Source organism: Crassostrea angulata, chromosome 4 (genome assembly GCF_025612915.1).
Source record: "Crassostrea angulata isolate pt1a10 chromosome 4, ASM2561291v2, whole genome shotgun sequence".
Taxonomy (NCBI): domain Eukaryota; kingdom Metazoa; phylum Mollusca; class Bivalvia; order Ostreida; family Ostreidae; genus Magallana; species Magallana angulata.
Window position 1 is genome coordinate 34699977 of NC_069114.1, and position 16470 is coordinate 34716446.

General features: G+C 34.5%; 1 protein-coding gene across 4 annotated transcripts; it reads right to left on the reverse strand.

The window, feature by feature from the left end:
* Positions 1–570: 570 nt before the first annotated feature.
* LOC128180736 (trans-1,2-dihydrobenzene-1,2-diol dehydrogenase-like) lies at positions 571–16030 on the reverse strand. 4 transcript variants are annotated; one of them, XM_052848884.1, is made up of 9 exons: positions 15938–16030; positions 9181–9277; positions 8915–9026; positions 8347–8510; positions 7776–8028; positions 7458–7582; positions 6317–6467; positions 1479–1604; positions 571–1348 (listed from the first exon to the last, which is right to left on the reverse strand). In XM_052848884.1, the coding sequence occupies exons 2-8, from the start codon at positions 9268–9270 to the stop codon at positions 1504–1506; spliced, it is 996 nt and encodes a 331-aa protein (XP_052704844.1). In that variant the 5' UTR covers positions 9271–9277; positions 15938–16030; the 3' UTR covers positions 571–1348; positions 1479–1503. The 4 variants fall into 4 exon arrangements, with proteins under 4 accessions (XP_052704844.1, XP_052704841.1, XP_052704843.1 ...); XM_052848881.1 differs by lacking the exon at positions 15938–16030 and adding an exon at positions 10388–11096; XM_052848883.1 differs by lacking the exon at positions 15938–16030 and adding an exon at positions 10379–11096.
* Between the last annotated feature and the right edge of the window lie 440 nt (positions 16031–16470).

The following is a 16470-nucleotide window of genomic DNA, read 5'->3' on the forward strand; positions in this document are numbered from 1 at the left end:
TAGAGGTCGCTCAAATCAATTGTTCCTATTGCATTTGAATAAATTGCAATCATTCAAATGTTTAAGAATTTTTCAACGTTTAAGAAGAAAGAGATTTGGTTTCTCATAAGTTTGTGTTCTTTGGATGTCTTTGATTATGTTGCGTAAGATCAATATTTGTTTCCCCATTACAATTATTCTTTCTAATGTATATATGCATGTACCATCCAGGTTAATGGGATTTAACCGAACTCAAAATGTCCCAGTAACTGGGAAATACGCTCCGCAGCGAATAACTCAAAATAAATAAAACATGACTTTAACTATTGTATTAATGTATATTTTTATTGTAATAAATCATATCTTTCTCCAACGTGTCTATTTATTTTTTACAATGTATTTACATAACGTTAAGTAAATTGTAAATCAATCCAAATCAAGTTCTTGAGTTATCTCTCTTTTGAATGCCTTGTAAAAAAATGGTTCAAAAGAAGCTTTTAAAAGACAAAGGCTTTTAAATTATATAATGGCCGGCATTGGATAGCGGATAAGTTTGGGTAAGACACTTTAAGATACACAATAGATTATTTACCTACGTACATTAAATACATCATTAGCCTATTGACCGAACGCTATTATTTAGTTTTAAATCACTGTTAAATAAATTAGTGTTGGCAAATCTTGCCATATTTAACCAAGTTTCCTTCTATGAAAATATTTATGACCAATTTTATAAGGCCTAGCATGTAGGATTTTATTAATATAAAAAATTAATCAACATTAAATGTGTCCCTAACAGCGGCAGGTGTTTTAGTTATTCGTACTCCCGAATGTTCTGATTAGGAAAAAACGAACACTTTGCTTATCCGATTCTAATTAAGAGAGAGAATTGTATCAACATGTTAATAAAATTTTATTGATTTTTATATCATAACCTGCATATATGTAAAAAGATCACATTAAAAAAGTTTATCATGTAGATTAAGTAATTAAAAGGAATTAAAAGAAATCAAACAGTAAAAAGTGGATCTCAAGCAATAAACAAATCACTCAGTAAATACATGTTTGTAAAAAAAAATTAGCACCTTAATCATAAATATAATTGTTTATGGCCACAAGTACATGTAAAACATATACTACAAGCATCAATAATCATTAACATTCACATTTGCAAATATGTTTCCTTATATAAACCTACAGGATAACGAAAACGTTCAATTCTGTATGAATATAAGTAATAAAAATCAATGTTAAAAGGTTCACCGGGATATGAAGTTGGTTGGTGCGTGATCAAATCTGCTGAGAAGCCCATACTGATGCACTCTTAATTGGGTTTTAAAAACTCCTCGAAAGCAGTTGGAAAAATCTGCTAAAGACAAAATATAGACATAATTAATACCTCAAGATTATCAGCATATCAATAGCTTACTAATTAAGCACAAAATGACATACCGGTAAGCAAACATGACATGGTCCGAGTCTCTCATTGACATACTTACCATTCCCAATCAGAAAAGCTTCTATTCACCATTGGACATGAATTCCCGTTAGTCTCACCACTTCATCAATGATGTGGTTAATAGCCTGACTGTCAGCGAAGGTCACTTCACTGCACTCCAAATTTCCTACCAAGATAAATATTTAAAGGTTTGAATTCACCTTACAACTCCAACTCTTAAGCATTGCAGATCTACAGGACATAAAGTAAAAGTTAAGTGGATGCCTTCTTTAAAAGCCAGGCTGCTAGATCCACAAATCTTTTTTACAAGAGAGGAGTGTATTGTTAACTTTTGGCATGCATTCAATGATGACAATTATAAATGCATGCGACATCATTTTGAAATTCATACTTTATGTAATAGTTTAACTTATTTTTTTCAATGACATATTTCTCTTTCATTTATCAACTTGTTGAATTTTCCCCGAGCTGCCTACGATCATGCCTGAACTTTTGAGACCACCCGTGTGTAATCACTGTGTTTACCCAAAATGAACAAGCATACAATGTACTTCAGATTCAGTTTTGTTCGGGCATTCGAAAAGGAAAGCCGCTTGTTTTTCTCGGTTAAATTTTTTATGCCTGCGGTCTTAAAATTTCATATTCATTTAAAATTTGCATAAAATGTAATAGAGAAATGACCGTGTTGGATGGCAACTCAAAGTGCTATAGACACACAGTTTGCAACGAAGCGTTTCCATGCCATGTTTGCAGTAATTAAGTGGTCAGAGGAAAAACGGGCGTTAATCAAAAAGATGATTGAATGAAAGAAAATAGAAGCGAGGAAAAAATCAGCTACATTGCCAAACCCAAAAGTTCCCTTTGTGGGAAATAATGGTAATCTGAATCGTTCCGGTAATCAAGTTTCCTCTGCGGGAAACGTAGAGCTCTGCATCAGAAAACCTCTCTCCGCGGAAACGAGTCAAAATGGCGCAAGGTTCAGTCCCTCTTCAAGTAGGTAATTTTCCGCCTTTCATATTGGGAAATTTCGAAGCCCAATGGCAACATCATCAAGAGAATTGCATGAAAAAGTTGAATGACGCTAAAATTAAAGAATTAGTTCAGGATTCAAATGAACAACCGACTAGTGCTATAACGTCTGACGTTCGTTCAAACAGGGCGTGTAACTGGTTGGATATATTTCGACCGTCAGATGATCAACTCTCCAGAGAATCGGATGACGATGATCTGGTAAGCCACAGAGGTGAAACTGATCAAGTCTTAAGCAATTCACTTGATGATGTTATTGATGTTCACGAGGACATCGTTCAGAGTTTGATAACTCTGTCTTGGGTTCAGTACATACGCATGATACAGACTCTAACGGTTCATGCATGGTAGACTGGGAAAATTTTGTTTAAAAAGTGTCTACAGACACTGAACATCAACTCGGTTAATGTTTCTGAAACTCAGAGCCGATACTTCAAATCATATATGTCCAATCGTTTGATATATTGAGGACAGCAGTTTTACAACAGGGAGGAAAGAATACAAAAATCCCTACCATTTCCGTAACCCTATGTTGCATTCACGCACCAATGAGTTATGGAAAATAGATCAACGATCTCGACTTCCTCTCAGAAAGTTGACATATGCCTCTCTAATTTCGTCTACGTTGATAAATTTGTATCTGATGAGGACAAAACAGAGTCCCTAAAATCATTGATGCAAGTGTTTAAGTCAATGGCTGATGTTACTTCCTACATATTAGTGGGTGCAGTTGCAGCCTGTAGAGCCATTCATATTGAGGATTTGGCTTTTAAAAAACAAAGCAACTGAAAAAAAAAATACTTGTACAAACAACTCTGAATTCTAAACTGTTTTGTGGGAAGTATTTTGACATTCTTCTCTAAAGTGCAGAAAGTTTGCGCGATGCTAAAGAAATACAGCACCTGAGAGGTTCAAAAAAGAGAGGTGATGCAGCCCTCAGTTCTGCAAGGAAAAGAAAGAGAGATGAGTCCATGGGCACATCAGAACCAAAACAACAGAGTAATACTTTGCAAAGAAGGGAAAGTTTGTTGCGGAAAAGAACCATAGGACTACCATAGGAGGGGGACGAAATTTCAGTTCGAAAGTTTCTTTCAGAGGTCAAACTCGTGGCTCTTGGTTTTGCAGCACCTTCTTTGTTGTTCCAAAACGAGATGGAGGTTACCGTCCGATTCTCAATTTGAAATCGTTAAATATATTTCTCTAAAATCAACATTTCAAGATGGAATCTCTAATTAAGGTCAAAAATACAAGCTCTGAATATACAAGACTGGGTTGCATCAATAGATCTAAAGGATGCATATCTACATGTTCCAATTTATCCAGAAAACAGGAAATACCTCAGGTTTTGCATAGACAATTCAGGTCAATGCCCTTCAGTCGAGCAACAGCCCCAAGAGTGTTTACAAAATATATGGCAGCGTGTATAGATTTGGTTCCTCTTGTCAGACTAAAGATGCGTCCCATTCAGTTCTGCCTTCTGTCCCAGAGGCGTCCACAGTAGACAAACTGGATCATATGATTCAAATCGACAGTTCCCTCATCCCACATCTTCTCTAGTAGACAGAGAGAGGGAACGCTCTGGCAGGTTCATCTATTCTGAGCTTCAGAGCAGACCTAACCTTGTGGACGGATGCATCCACTTACGGGTGGGCAGCCCACCTAGAGGATCGCAATGTGTCAGGGGAATGGACAGTGATAGAACAGTCATCACATATAAATCTGTTGGAACTCAGTGTATTGGACTTATCACTTCATAATGTCGTACTGAGGACAGACAATTCAACAGTATTGTCTTACATCAATCGCCAAGGGCGACAAAGTCTGCAGCCCTGTGCATGATGACATGAAGGATTCTGCATTTGTGTCTTCTTTTTAGGATACAGCTCAAAGCAGCTCACATTCCCAGGAAAAGGAATGTAATAGCAGTTGTCCAGAGAGCGACAAATTCTCAAGAAGACGGAATGGAGTCTCAACCAAGAAAAAGTTCAGCAGATTTTTCGAGTTTATCCATTCCAAACATAGATTTATTTGCAACAAGGGAAAAACGGAAGTTAACAGTGTTTTGTTCTCATTTCCCGATCCCTTAGCATGGGGATGCAATGCACTAAATGTAGATTGGACAGGAATATTTGCCTATGCATTTCCTCCACCCATATTAATTCTGAAATTACTCAGAAAAGTGGAACAGGAGTCGTGTGTTCTTTTTCTCATTGCTCTGTTTTCACCAAGACAGTCATGGTTTCCAGACCTTCTAATTCTATTGGTAGACATTCCAAGGGAACTTCCAATAATAAGAGACATGTTAACTATTAAAAAAGAGGGCAGTTCATTCATCCAAGTCCAGAAAGTCTGCATCTAGTGGTTTGGAAAATTTCAAACAACAAAGAACAGAGAATAGATTTTCTGAGCAAGCTAAGTCATTTATCTTCAACTCCCAAAGACAGTCAACAAGAAAAATGTATTATGCTAGAATACGAATCTACAAGTAATGGTGTGCCAAGAACACAAAGGATTCAGTTGAGGCCACTTTAGCCGGTTTAGCAGACTTCTTCATCTTTTTGCATGAAGAACATAATTGTAAGCCACATACGTTAATGGGTTACAGGTCAGCGATAGCATCTATGCATAAGGGTTGGAGCAATAGCTCTTTCAGTAAAAACACTGATCTCTCAAAGTTAATAAAAGGAATACCGGTATACAATTATTAACCAAATGTACGACCATTACTTAGGTATGAACAAAACTTACTTCATTTTGTAACCAGCTCCAATTTGACTTCTTAAATTTTAAACCACCTAAGCATCTAGATAATCAATATCACTCTCTGTATCTGAAACTACATGTACCTCTGTGATTAATTTACAGAGATAAATCAACCATGCAAGTTTGAATAAGTACTATTTATATTTTCATAAACATGTGATCAGCTCCAAAATCCTTAAATTACTCCAGCGTCTGAAACTAATGGCTCAGATTCAGCATCCAAGCCTGAAGAGTGCATCAGTATCACAAGATGCATCATCAATTTAAATTTAGTAAAGACTGACCCAAAAATAATGAAGACTTGTCCATCAAAATGTACCTGCTTCAAAACTTTAACCAGCTGTGGAGTGCATTAGTATCACAAATGCACAAGCCATGCAAGTTAGGACCAGTAGTAAGTAAGAAATAGTCATCAAAGGGCACCTACTCCTAAAACTTTACCCAGCTCCAAGCACCTTATTCTCCTCCACAACCGAACCCTTTGGCTCAGATTCAGCATTTAAGCCTGTCAAGTGCATAAGTATCATAAGACACACCATCCGTGCACGTATTGTGAAGATAAGACCAGAAGTAACTGAGATATGGTCATCAAAGGGCAACGCTCCTAGAACATTAACCAGCTCGAAAAACCTAAACCTCATCCAGCATCCGAAACCTGTGTCTCAGATTCAGCATCCAAGGCTGTGGAGTGCATAATTGTCACAAGATGCACCATCCATGCAAGTTTGGTGAAGATAGGACCAGCAGTATCTTAGATGTTGCCACAAATGGCACCTGCCCAAAAACTTAAACGAGCTCTTTTAAAACACCTAAATCTCCTCCAGCATCTGAAATTCATGGCCCAGATTCAACATCTAAGTCTTTCAGGTGCATCAGTTCATAAGTAGGCCCAGATGCATCATCCTTGCAAGTTTGGTGGAGATAGCTTAAGTGATTACTTAAATACAGGACCTGCCCAAAAATTTTAACCAGATCTGGATGCCGATGCCAACTGTATAGCATTAGCTTCCCCTGACTCCGTCTTGGTGAGCGAAAAGGAGCAAGCTTGGTCAACATGGTTGTTCAGGCAGTCATTGAATACTTTACCTGCTTCAAGACACTTCTTGACACAGTCTGCCTCATACCGCAAACCCCCAGTGTTGGGAAAGTTGTTTTGAGCTGGACCACAAGGTATTTCATTGGTTATTTTACCCGACGGCAGATTTGCTGAGACTGGGCTCCAGAAAGTGTCATCGATCTAAAAGATTTAAAAGCATATATATTTTCATATTCATTAGCTTTCCAGCAAAAAGTAAACATTATAATAAATGCAAGCCTTGTTATCTTGATAGGTTGGTACTGAAATTCTTAATTAGCTGCATGCAGATCTGTAGCTCTATTCTGGTAAAGTCGGATTGACCGACCTTAAAAGTTACTAATTCTTGCATGAAAAAACCTGCAATTTCAATTTTTGGCCTTCAAAAACTGGTGCTGATGTTTCACTTTCACCTAATGTCCACATAACAGGTTTTGAGTAAATATTTCATGCAAAAAATTCTACAGTACCGGTAGATATTTAACTTTCTATCACTTAACTTGACTCAGACATTGAATTCGCTTAAACACCAACAACAGCCTCTGAAATAGACTTGTGTTCAATTTATCGGCGGATCCTAAGTCACCATTTTTTCATGTGAACAAATGGCTCTTTTACTTACAGGGTTGATGAGGGTGTTTATAAAAGAATTTCACAGGCAAGTTAAGTAGCGTTAAAACAGGTAGTGAGATTGTTTGACGAATAATTTGGCATAACATATTACCACTACAAAAGTTAGAACATTAGATTTATAAATCAAAACGTATTTTTCAAGTAAAGACTGTAAAAAGAATATTCCACAGAGCTACATGTACCCATCTACAGCTAATTGTTGGCTGGAGATTTGCATTTACTAAAATGTAATAATATATGTGCATGGTTTACAGAATCCAAAGATACCCAGAATGAGTTACCAATATTTTTAAAATTTATCAAAATTAATATATAGGATTTGGGACTTAAAACTTATTTCAACCAATCCATAGTAAATATACTCGAGATGTCTTGAACAAGTCTATAGACTCTAATCTGAAAGATAGATACCGGTATACCAATTAAAGTTCAACCAAAACTTGAAACGATAGTGACAGCACAGAAAGTTTGAGTACCTTTTGCTTTCTTCATAAGTTCTGAAAAAATCAGATGTCTCACCTCTATTTTTCCCTTTGAACCATATATTATTGCTGAATTCTTTCCTTGAAACAGTGTACTGTAGACGAGCACTGCTTTACCGCCATTCTTGTAGGTTAAGGTCATACAGCCATTTTGATCCACTCCTACAGATTTTCAATCAAAATTTACCTTTTAAAGTCCATTTTGTTTTACATGTATTTTAATTTTTTTCAGCAAATAAATGGCTGAAAAGCGAATATTCATAATTGTTACTTCAACCAATTTTCTTTTGTAAAGAATTCTGCATGTGAAGTGAAATACCAGTATACCGGTACATGTACATGTAATATGACAAACCTTGATCAGAAAACGAAGCATCAGCTGTGATTTTCAAGGGCTTTTCATTGTTAAATACCATTGTAGCTAGCTGGATTGTGTAAATTCCAACTTCATGCAGACCTCCTCCCCCTAGCTCAGGCTTTTTAAAGCGAATCGTTTCAACCACAGAATAACAAAACTGGCATTGTACATGCAGGATTTCCCCAAGGTTTCCAGAATGAATCTCCTCTTTGATTTTACGATAAATTGGAAAGCACCTGCTCCAAATTGCCTAAAGAGAATGTGAACATGATATAAATTTAAATGTTGAAATGTTATATCTAAAAAGTTTGTAAACCATCTTCATCCCCCTCTACTAAGTTAACTTTAAATGTTGAAAAAGCAGAAATCTAGACAGGGCTAAAATTTCGTTGATTTGTTATTTTAAATAATTTTTAGGGGATTTAATTTTTGTGCATCAAAATTAACCATACTGAATGTCCTTTATAAATGATATCAATGAAGTAGTAGCAAAAATTAATCCACAAGAAATACAATGTATTTTCTCTTTTACAGTTAATCTAACTACTAAGAGGAAATTTCCCTTTACCTCCATGAAGAAGCGTTTGTAGTCTTTGGCCACTTGCTGGACCTCCAAAAACTGATTCAAACTAACTGCTACTGGTTTTTCACATAGAACATTTTTTCCTGCTTTTAGGATCTGTTTGGACAGCTTCACATGGTAACAGGGTATCAAACCAATGTACACAACATCTGAATGATTTTGGAATATCAGCATAAAAACATATTTTACCAGATTTACGATGAAGAAAAACTGCCAAATAAATTTAAAACGTAGCAGAAAAGTGAAATATCTGTTATTAATTAGGTAAGCAAAACTCTTACCTTTACCTTGAACTACTAGTATGTTTGCTCAAAATAAAAGAGTTGGTGGATCAAGAGGCCCATGGGCCATATTGCTTAGCTGAGCCAAAATGCCCAATTGAAACCCGAGTAGTTGATTATAGTAACATGTTTGACATTTCACAAATTAATATTTTCTAAATATCTTCAAGAAAAAGATAATTTCTACCAATAAAAGAGATATTTTTTTGAAGACAAAACATATCATTTTTCAATTGGGTTTAAACAAACTTATAAACTTTGTAAGATCTTACCAACATTTGGATCAGTGGCAACTTCATCGTATGAGCCATAGGCTTTCTTGATACCAAACCTGTCAGCAAATTCTTGGGCTCTAGCTAATGATCTTGCTCCAACGCAAACTACCTTTAACAATCATCAAGGATGTACAAATTAAGCATAATGCTAAAAATAGTTGTCATTTATAGTCTTGATATTACCGTAATACAGTAAACAAATTAACCTCATTGCCTCATAAACATTACTGATAATACAATAAGCAATAACCTTATTTATTTACCTCATGAACATTATTGGGAGGAGCTAACAATGCCGACACAAAATCATTACAAATCAACCCTGCTCCACAGATTCCCCAGCGAAGGACCATTATGTTCCTATCCAAATCAAGAAAAAAGTTGTTTTAAGTTCTATACCGGTATTTGTACTAGAAATGAACACAAATTCAAACTTGAAGAAAGCAATAATAAAAAAAAATGACAAGCATATGCAATATATCATTTCGTAGGTAAATTGTCCTAAAAGAGAATAGTATTTAACACTAGTCCACTGCTGTTCCCGTGAAAGGGAAAATGATTGCAATCTACCGGAGGAGGTACTCCCAGAATTTGGAGTAAGGTATCTTGTGTTGTAATATTACTAATATGTAAACGGTGTGACCGTCGGACCGAGCGCAGATTTAACACAGTGCAGTTTGATTTTTTTTAAATCTATTTAAAACGCACACAGTAGGATCCGCCTGCATGGTTGCCTACTCATATTATTCGTCAAAGTTAAACTAAAAGTCTCGTGCTCAGTCTACATTATGACGTCATATTTCAGACGTAAAACGTTCAAGTTTTGTCATCGGAGATAACCGAAGAGAGTTACGTAAAGTTCCGAATTTTTTTATTTCTTCTTTTATTGTTCATCAATTTAATTCATATGAATACCGCTGTAATAAAATTGCATACTTTGTTCAGTATCTAAAAGATCAGTTCCTTGACGTTAATGTTTTTATTTTCAATCTGATAATTTGATAAGACATACATAGAACAAGTCGTGTTTCTTGATTGAAGCACTATTGAAACTTATCTGGTTTCCTTTTTAATTTCTTTTAATTCAAATTAACTTCTTTTGAAACACTGGAACTTATTTAATCGAGTTTAGGGGCAATAAACATCGATAAGTACCAGTCAATCAATGATCGAACTAACTTTTTAAAAACAACATGGCTGCCAATATGGCGGCGTCCAGGGCTGGAAGAAATTTTTTTTTGCCTTAGTACCCCCGATTCAACATTCATTTTTCACTGATTTTCTTATATATACGTGTTACCATTAATCCTCGCTTCGCGAGGCGGGCTTCGCCCGCCTCTCGCTGCGCTCGGTATAAAGCGAAACAAGTGCCTTTGATCTAATGGGATCTTATCAAGAAAAATATGAGGTAAAACCAACAGAAAATATGCAAAATGATATACTAAAATATAAAATCTTAACTTTTTTTACCGAGCGCAGCGAGAGGCGGGCGAAGCCTGCCTCGCGAAGCGAGGATTAATGGTAACACGTATATATACGAAAATCAGTGAAAAATGAGAGTTGAATCAGGGGTACTAAGGCCAAAAAAAAATTCTTCCAGCCCTGGGCGCCGCCATCTTGGCAGCCATTTTGTTTATAAAAAGTTAGTTCGATCATTGATTGACTGGTACTTGTCGATGTTTATTGTCCTTAAACTCGATTAAATAAGTTCCAATGTTTCAATAGAAGGTAATTTGAATTAAAAGAAATTAAAAAGGAAACCAGATAAGTTTCAATAGCGCTTCAATCAAGAAATACGACTTGTTCTATGTATGTCTTATCAAATTATCAGATGGAAAATAAAAACATTAACGTCAAGGAACTGATCTTTTTGATACTGAATAAAGTATTCAATTTTATTACATTGGCATTCATATGAATTAAATTGATGAACAATAAAAGAAGAAATTAAAAAAAATTCGGAATCACGTAACTCTCTTCGGCTATTTCCGAAGACAAAACTTGAACGTTTTACGTCTGAAATATGACGTCATAATGTAGACTGAGCACGCGACGTTTAGTTTAACTTTGACGAATGATTTGAGTAGGCAACCAGGCGGATCCTACTGTGTACGTTTCAAATAAATTTAGTTCTATAAAAATCAAACTCCACTGTGTTAAATCTGCGCTCGGTCCAACGGTCACACCGTTTACATATTATTAGAGTACTACCAAAAAATTTTGGCGGAAAACAAAATCTGCAAAATTTTGCCCGAATTTCCTCTGTTTAGCTAAAAGTCTATTTTTGTTTGAGCCTAATTCCATAATAGTGTAAAAATACCGAATGTTTTGTCAATAATAGTTCATTTCATAAATACTTTTTTTGTTTAGAACAAATTTTACTCATCAAATTGAACTTTATAACAATCCAAATTTGAAAACCCTGAGTATACAAGACCTTTAATGCAGATATTTGTTAAAGCATAATCTAACTGATTAATGTCTTAAATGTGGTTACTCTTATAAAGACTGACTGTGTTCATTTCTTTTTTTCATTGTTCATATGTTATTCTGCCAGAAACTCTTTGATTGATGATATAAATAACAAAAAGATACCAATTAATGTTAATATTGTATTATTTGGCTTCAGCTGACCATACTATGACGAAAAAATGTTGGTTTTTTTTTTTACCAAATTCGTCATTTTATTAAAAAAAAACAAAAAAGGATTTTAGAATGTACAATTGCATTATGAAACAATACAAGTGCTTTCATGTAAAACTATACATACAGGTACACATAATATTGCTGGGCCTACTTTATATTTTACATTTTATACATTTTTTTCCATATCTTTGCCTTTTTAATTTTTTTTGGGAGGGGGGGGGGTGGTTTATTTCATTTTTCATTATTTCTATTATAGTTAATGATGTTTAGCACTTTAAAAATGATTACGCAAGAGCGAGCGCAGATCTTAAGAAAGGAATCTTCTCAATATCAAGCATACTTCTTGTAATAAGAAACACATTCAATTTTGACACAGTGTAACAGATCATATAACCAAATGATTCTATCAGTTTAATCAAATTTGACCTCCTTGTTTATGCATAAAGGTCAGGTCGAGGTCACAACATTTTCCTTAACTTCCTTAAGGATGATAAAATTAAATGTAGTTCTTTGCAGTATCCCCAAGTACCCAAACTCCGTCACCATAAGCAGAAAACGTCCCGCGTTTCTCTGTAAATTATTTTTTGTGGTTTTTATCATTTGCAATCACTAAATATAATCTGAAACAATATCATTTATAAAATTATTAACAAAAATATTTATTTTATTCAAATAAGCCCTCTGAATACGACGTTTATCACGCGTGCTTATTATATCTTATGAACCTAACTCCGTCACCCACATGCTCTATGATATGGCAGGGAATGAAGACACATTAACAATTTAGTTAAAACTCCATTTGTATCTAGTCCAAGTTATAATAAGTAAAAATGGTGCATACAATTTAATTGTATTTAATTTCACCGAAATGAAATGATCGCCAGAATAAAATATGGGTCCATGTAACAACAATCACAATGGCCTTTTCAGAATGTATGGATGCCGTTCGATTTATGTCCTTACTTATTTCAAATATCTTATATCAGTAATTAATATATTACTTATTATATTATTTATTTATTTCATTTTTAGAAATGTATCATATTCTAAATAACGATATACCGGATATATCTATACCCTGTATAAGGCAAAAGTTACGGCATGAGCGATTTGACGTTATCATCAAGAATAGTGCATAAAGGCTATTGCGGATTGAAAAAAATGTGTATTACCTTAATCAAAAATGTATTACATGTGATATGTTTCATCTTGACATCTCTAAAAATGGCTGACCAACGTAAATGATCGAATGGGCCCGCATGTCAGAAATATCGATAATTTAGTGCACCCGTGAAAAAGTTTTAGCTGATTTCACACAATTATTGGTGCATAAAATGAACAAGCTTTAATTCTGTTATTTTTTGACACATTCTTAAATTTAACCGTTGCAAATTGTTGACATTTGATTAAAGATTTTTGACATGTAAAAAATGACGTCATAATCGTACTTGATTTCAAACGGCGAGGAGTTTCCCGAAAGTGACGGAGTTAGGGTAGTGACGGAGTTAGGGGGCTATGCGATAATGTAGACATTTGTTTAAGATATGAAGATTCTATCCTTCAATGAAATGATTAAATATCAGAATGTCTATCAGCTTATACTACTTAATTGGAATAAATATTTAAACTAAAATTGATATTGCTAAGCCCGCATTTCCTCTAATTTTCTTACATTTTGAAGACATTTTGATTATTTTTTATTTATGCTTCCAATATTAAAATGTTTCTGATTTTATATTGACCATTTAATAAGAGAGAAAAACTGAGTTTAATGATTTTTTTTCACAAAAATCAATGTATAGAATGGGAACTTTAAGAAGCTTATAAAAATGTAATTTAATAGGCAAATCACATTTTAAAAACATATTCTGAAACCCAAGTATCCTATCTCTTAGTTCACGTTAGTTAAAAAAATCCAACATTATGTTATTATTTAAAAAAAATGCTAAAACAGACTCATTAATCTACAGCAATTCTAAATTGCGAAACATGTGATATTTTCCTACGCCAATATTCCGCCAATAATATAGTCCTTGTTAGCTCTAAACATTGATTACTATTTCTATGCCAAGTTGTATGATAGTAATAAAGAAAGAAAATTATACTACTTTAATTTCCTTTCATCTTGATATAATGAACAATTAATCAAATTTACGTTTGACAAGTCGAAAACCAGAAAAGACTCCTTCCTTAAAAGCTGACCCTGCCCCATGCAGAAATGCTCATCTGCTTAGCGTGATGATTTTGTGGAAATGGTAAACACAAAGACCATTGCTAGAAAAGAGGACCAATGTTTTTCATGTGTGTAAGCCTTCCACCTTCGTTCTCTCCTGGAGATGCGTCTCAATCTTAGGTGGCAGGGGATAGTTTCGAAGGAAAGACCCGGTCAAAATTTTGAAATAAAGGGAGAACCTGAGGTTTGGCTGGTTATTTGAGGTGTATAAATTGCTAGAATATTTATTGCATTCATTTTGTGGATAGAGGAGCTCATGTCAATTTCATTGATATATGACACTTTAATACTGGTAGCACTTTTCATCAGATATGGAATGAAAATGCGAAACTGTGGCCAAAATTTTCACTTTCGGTTTTGTGCTTGAAAAGTAGGGTGGGTTCAGAACACGAAATGTCACTCGAAAAGAAGGTGATTGACCCCCCATTAATTGGTGATTATTTGCATGGGTATACATTAAGGTACCAATCCTATGGTAGTTTATGGCAGTTGCTCGGGACTGGAGCGTGGTGCTGGACCCTTGAAAATGTGAAAAAAGGGCAATTTTTCAGAAAATTTTGAGACCGTCCCTGGCCATTCTATATAATGCTATATGTAAGTTGTACTTGTTTTATTCTGAAATGCTTAAAAATTCTCAAGAGTCGGGACCATGTGTCCCCTGCGTGCAAACCAATTTTAGCAAATTTAAAAATCCACTGAAAAATTAGATCACATATATGAGCACTATCTGCCTCACATTTCCTCGACCAAAAAAACTATCCCCTGCCACCTTAGTAAACACTAATCCAGTAGTTCTTTCACAAGCAGTTTATTAACAAGCGTGATCGTATAGTCAAAATTACATCAATTAAAAGCAGCCCAAATCAAAGATCTTTAATTCAAAATCTAAATCAAACTCTCTAATTCCACATCCAAATTAAAATCCTAAATAAAATTTTTAGCCAAAAAATTACAGATCTAATATAAAATTCTAAATCCAAAAATTAAAAATCTGCCTTAACATTATTTTACAGAAGATTATTAATATTACATTTTACTTATGATTGACAGTTCTGAGTAGTTCGGCCCATCTACGATGACCATGAGTGAACATTTAGTGTTCAAATTCCGGAGTTATATTTTATTTCTAAATAAAGCAACAAAACTGTCTATCAAGGAGTATGGATGCAGCTTTTAATCTCTGAGTCCTGGGTCTCTGAGTCCCCCACCTGAGTATGAGGCATTGCTTACGCATAATACATTCTTTCATACACGGCAGGTTAATTAGATGTAATAAGCAGTATATGGCTAACTTGCAGTATCAGGGCCTTCATTGCAGACACAAGATCGCCAAATATGACAATTCGTTGATTTAAGAATGGAATTTAATAATTTTTCTATTGATGGACGTATCAAAGGAAAAATTGACCGGAAAACATCAATGCGCATTACGCATTGATGAAAAGGTACCAAATTTGAACAGCAGCGTTACCCTGAAAGTGTATGTGCCTATATATGTTCGTTATGATTTATTCCTGGAATTGGAATAGCCAGCCTCTCAGTAAATGTTGATCGTTGATCTAAAGCAGACAAAATCGTGAGAAGATTTTCTATTTAGAGAATTAAATTATTGGTATTATTTATTTTTGAAGGTAAAAATTTTTATGTTCATAAAGTTGCATTTTGTTTGCTGACAATTAAACAGATACAACTTTACATTTTGTTGCCAGTGTTTTTCTTGAAAATTCCAGTTCTATAGATAGTGTTAAATCAGAACAGATGAGAAAAGTAGATCCGGCAAAATTTTATTGATGCAGGTATCAAAGAAATTTTTCGACCAATCAGAAACGCCAATATCGTATCAAACTAATAAATATTAAATGATAACTTGTTTATATATTATCAATTTGGATTTTACTGTGCCCGAATTCCGTGCCTGATTAATTAACGTCATTTAAGACTTGTTGGGATGCAGGTTTTGAGTCTCCCGCCTGAGTATGATGCATCGCTTATGTACAATATTGAAAGGTCATACATAAAAGTATACATGAGTTGGTTACAAAGAATATATAAAGCATGCGATACATGACTCGGTATAGAGTACTAGAGCTATCGAATCATACACAGAATCGCCAAATATGACAACTTATTTAAAAACTCACAATTTGGATATCGTTGTGTCCGCATTCTACACCTAGTTGCATAAAATCATTTAGGAATGGCTACGCAGTACTACAAGTGTCACAGAGTTCATTCTGTTATTTATTCATTGCGCAATATCTAGGTATACAATACAGAATGTTGCTAAAACGCAGAACGGAAAACGGAACGGAAAACGGAAAAATACTATCACCTTTATCGCTTAGGTATTGTTTAGATTGGACACAAACTTTTACTTTGTAACATTTATTCATATCATATGAATGATTATTATCAAAAGGTTGCTTAATTATTTGATATCATTCTATCAACTCAGTCATTGCATTCAATTTGCTTAAACAAGTGCGAAACGTAAAAATAAAATGTACACACATTGTGTTTAAATAAGCTATTAAAATAACCTTTTGAAATATTTTCCTTTTGTAATATTATGACAAAAATAGTGTACCTACCCTTGCAGTTGGTTGAACCGTTTGGTTGTGATTTTCATGACTTCGAAACTTGCTTGGGATTTTATACTTATTTTTAAAAATTC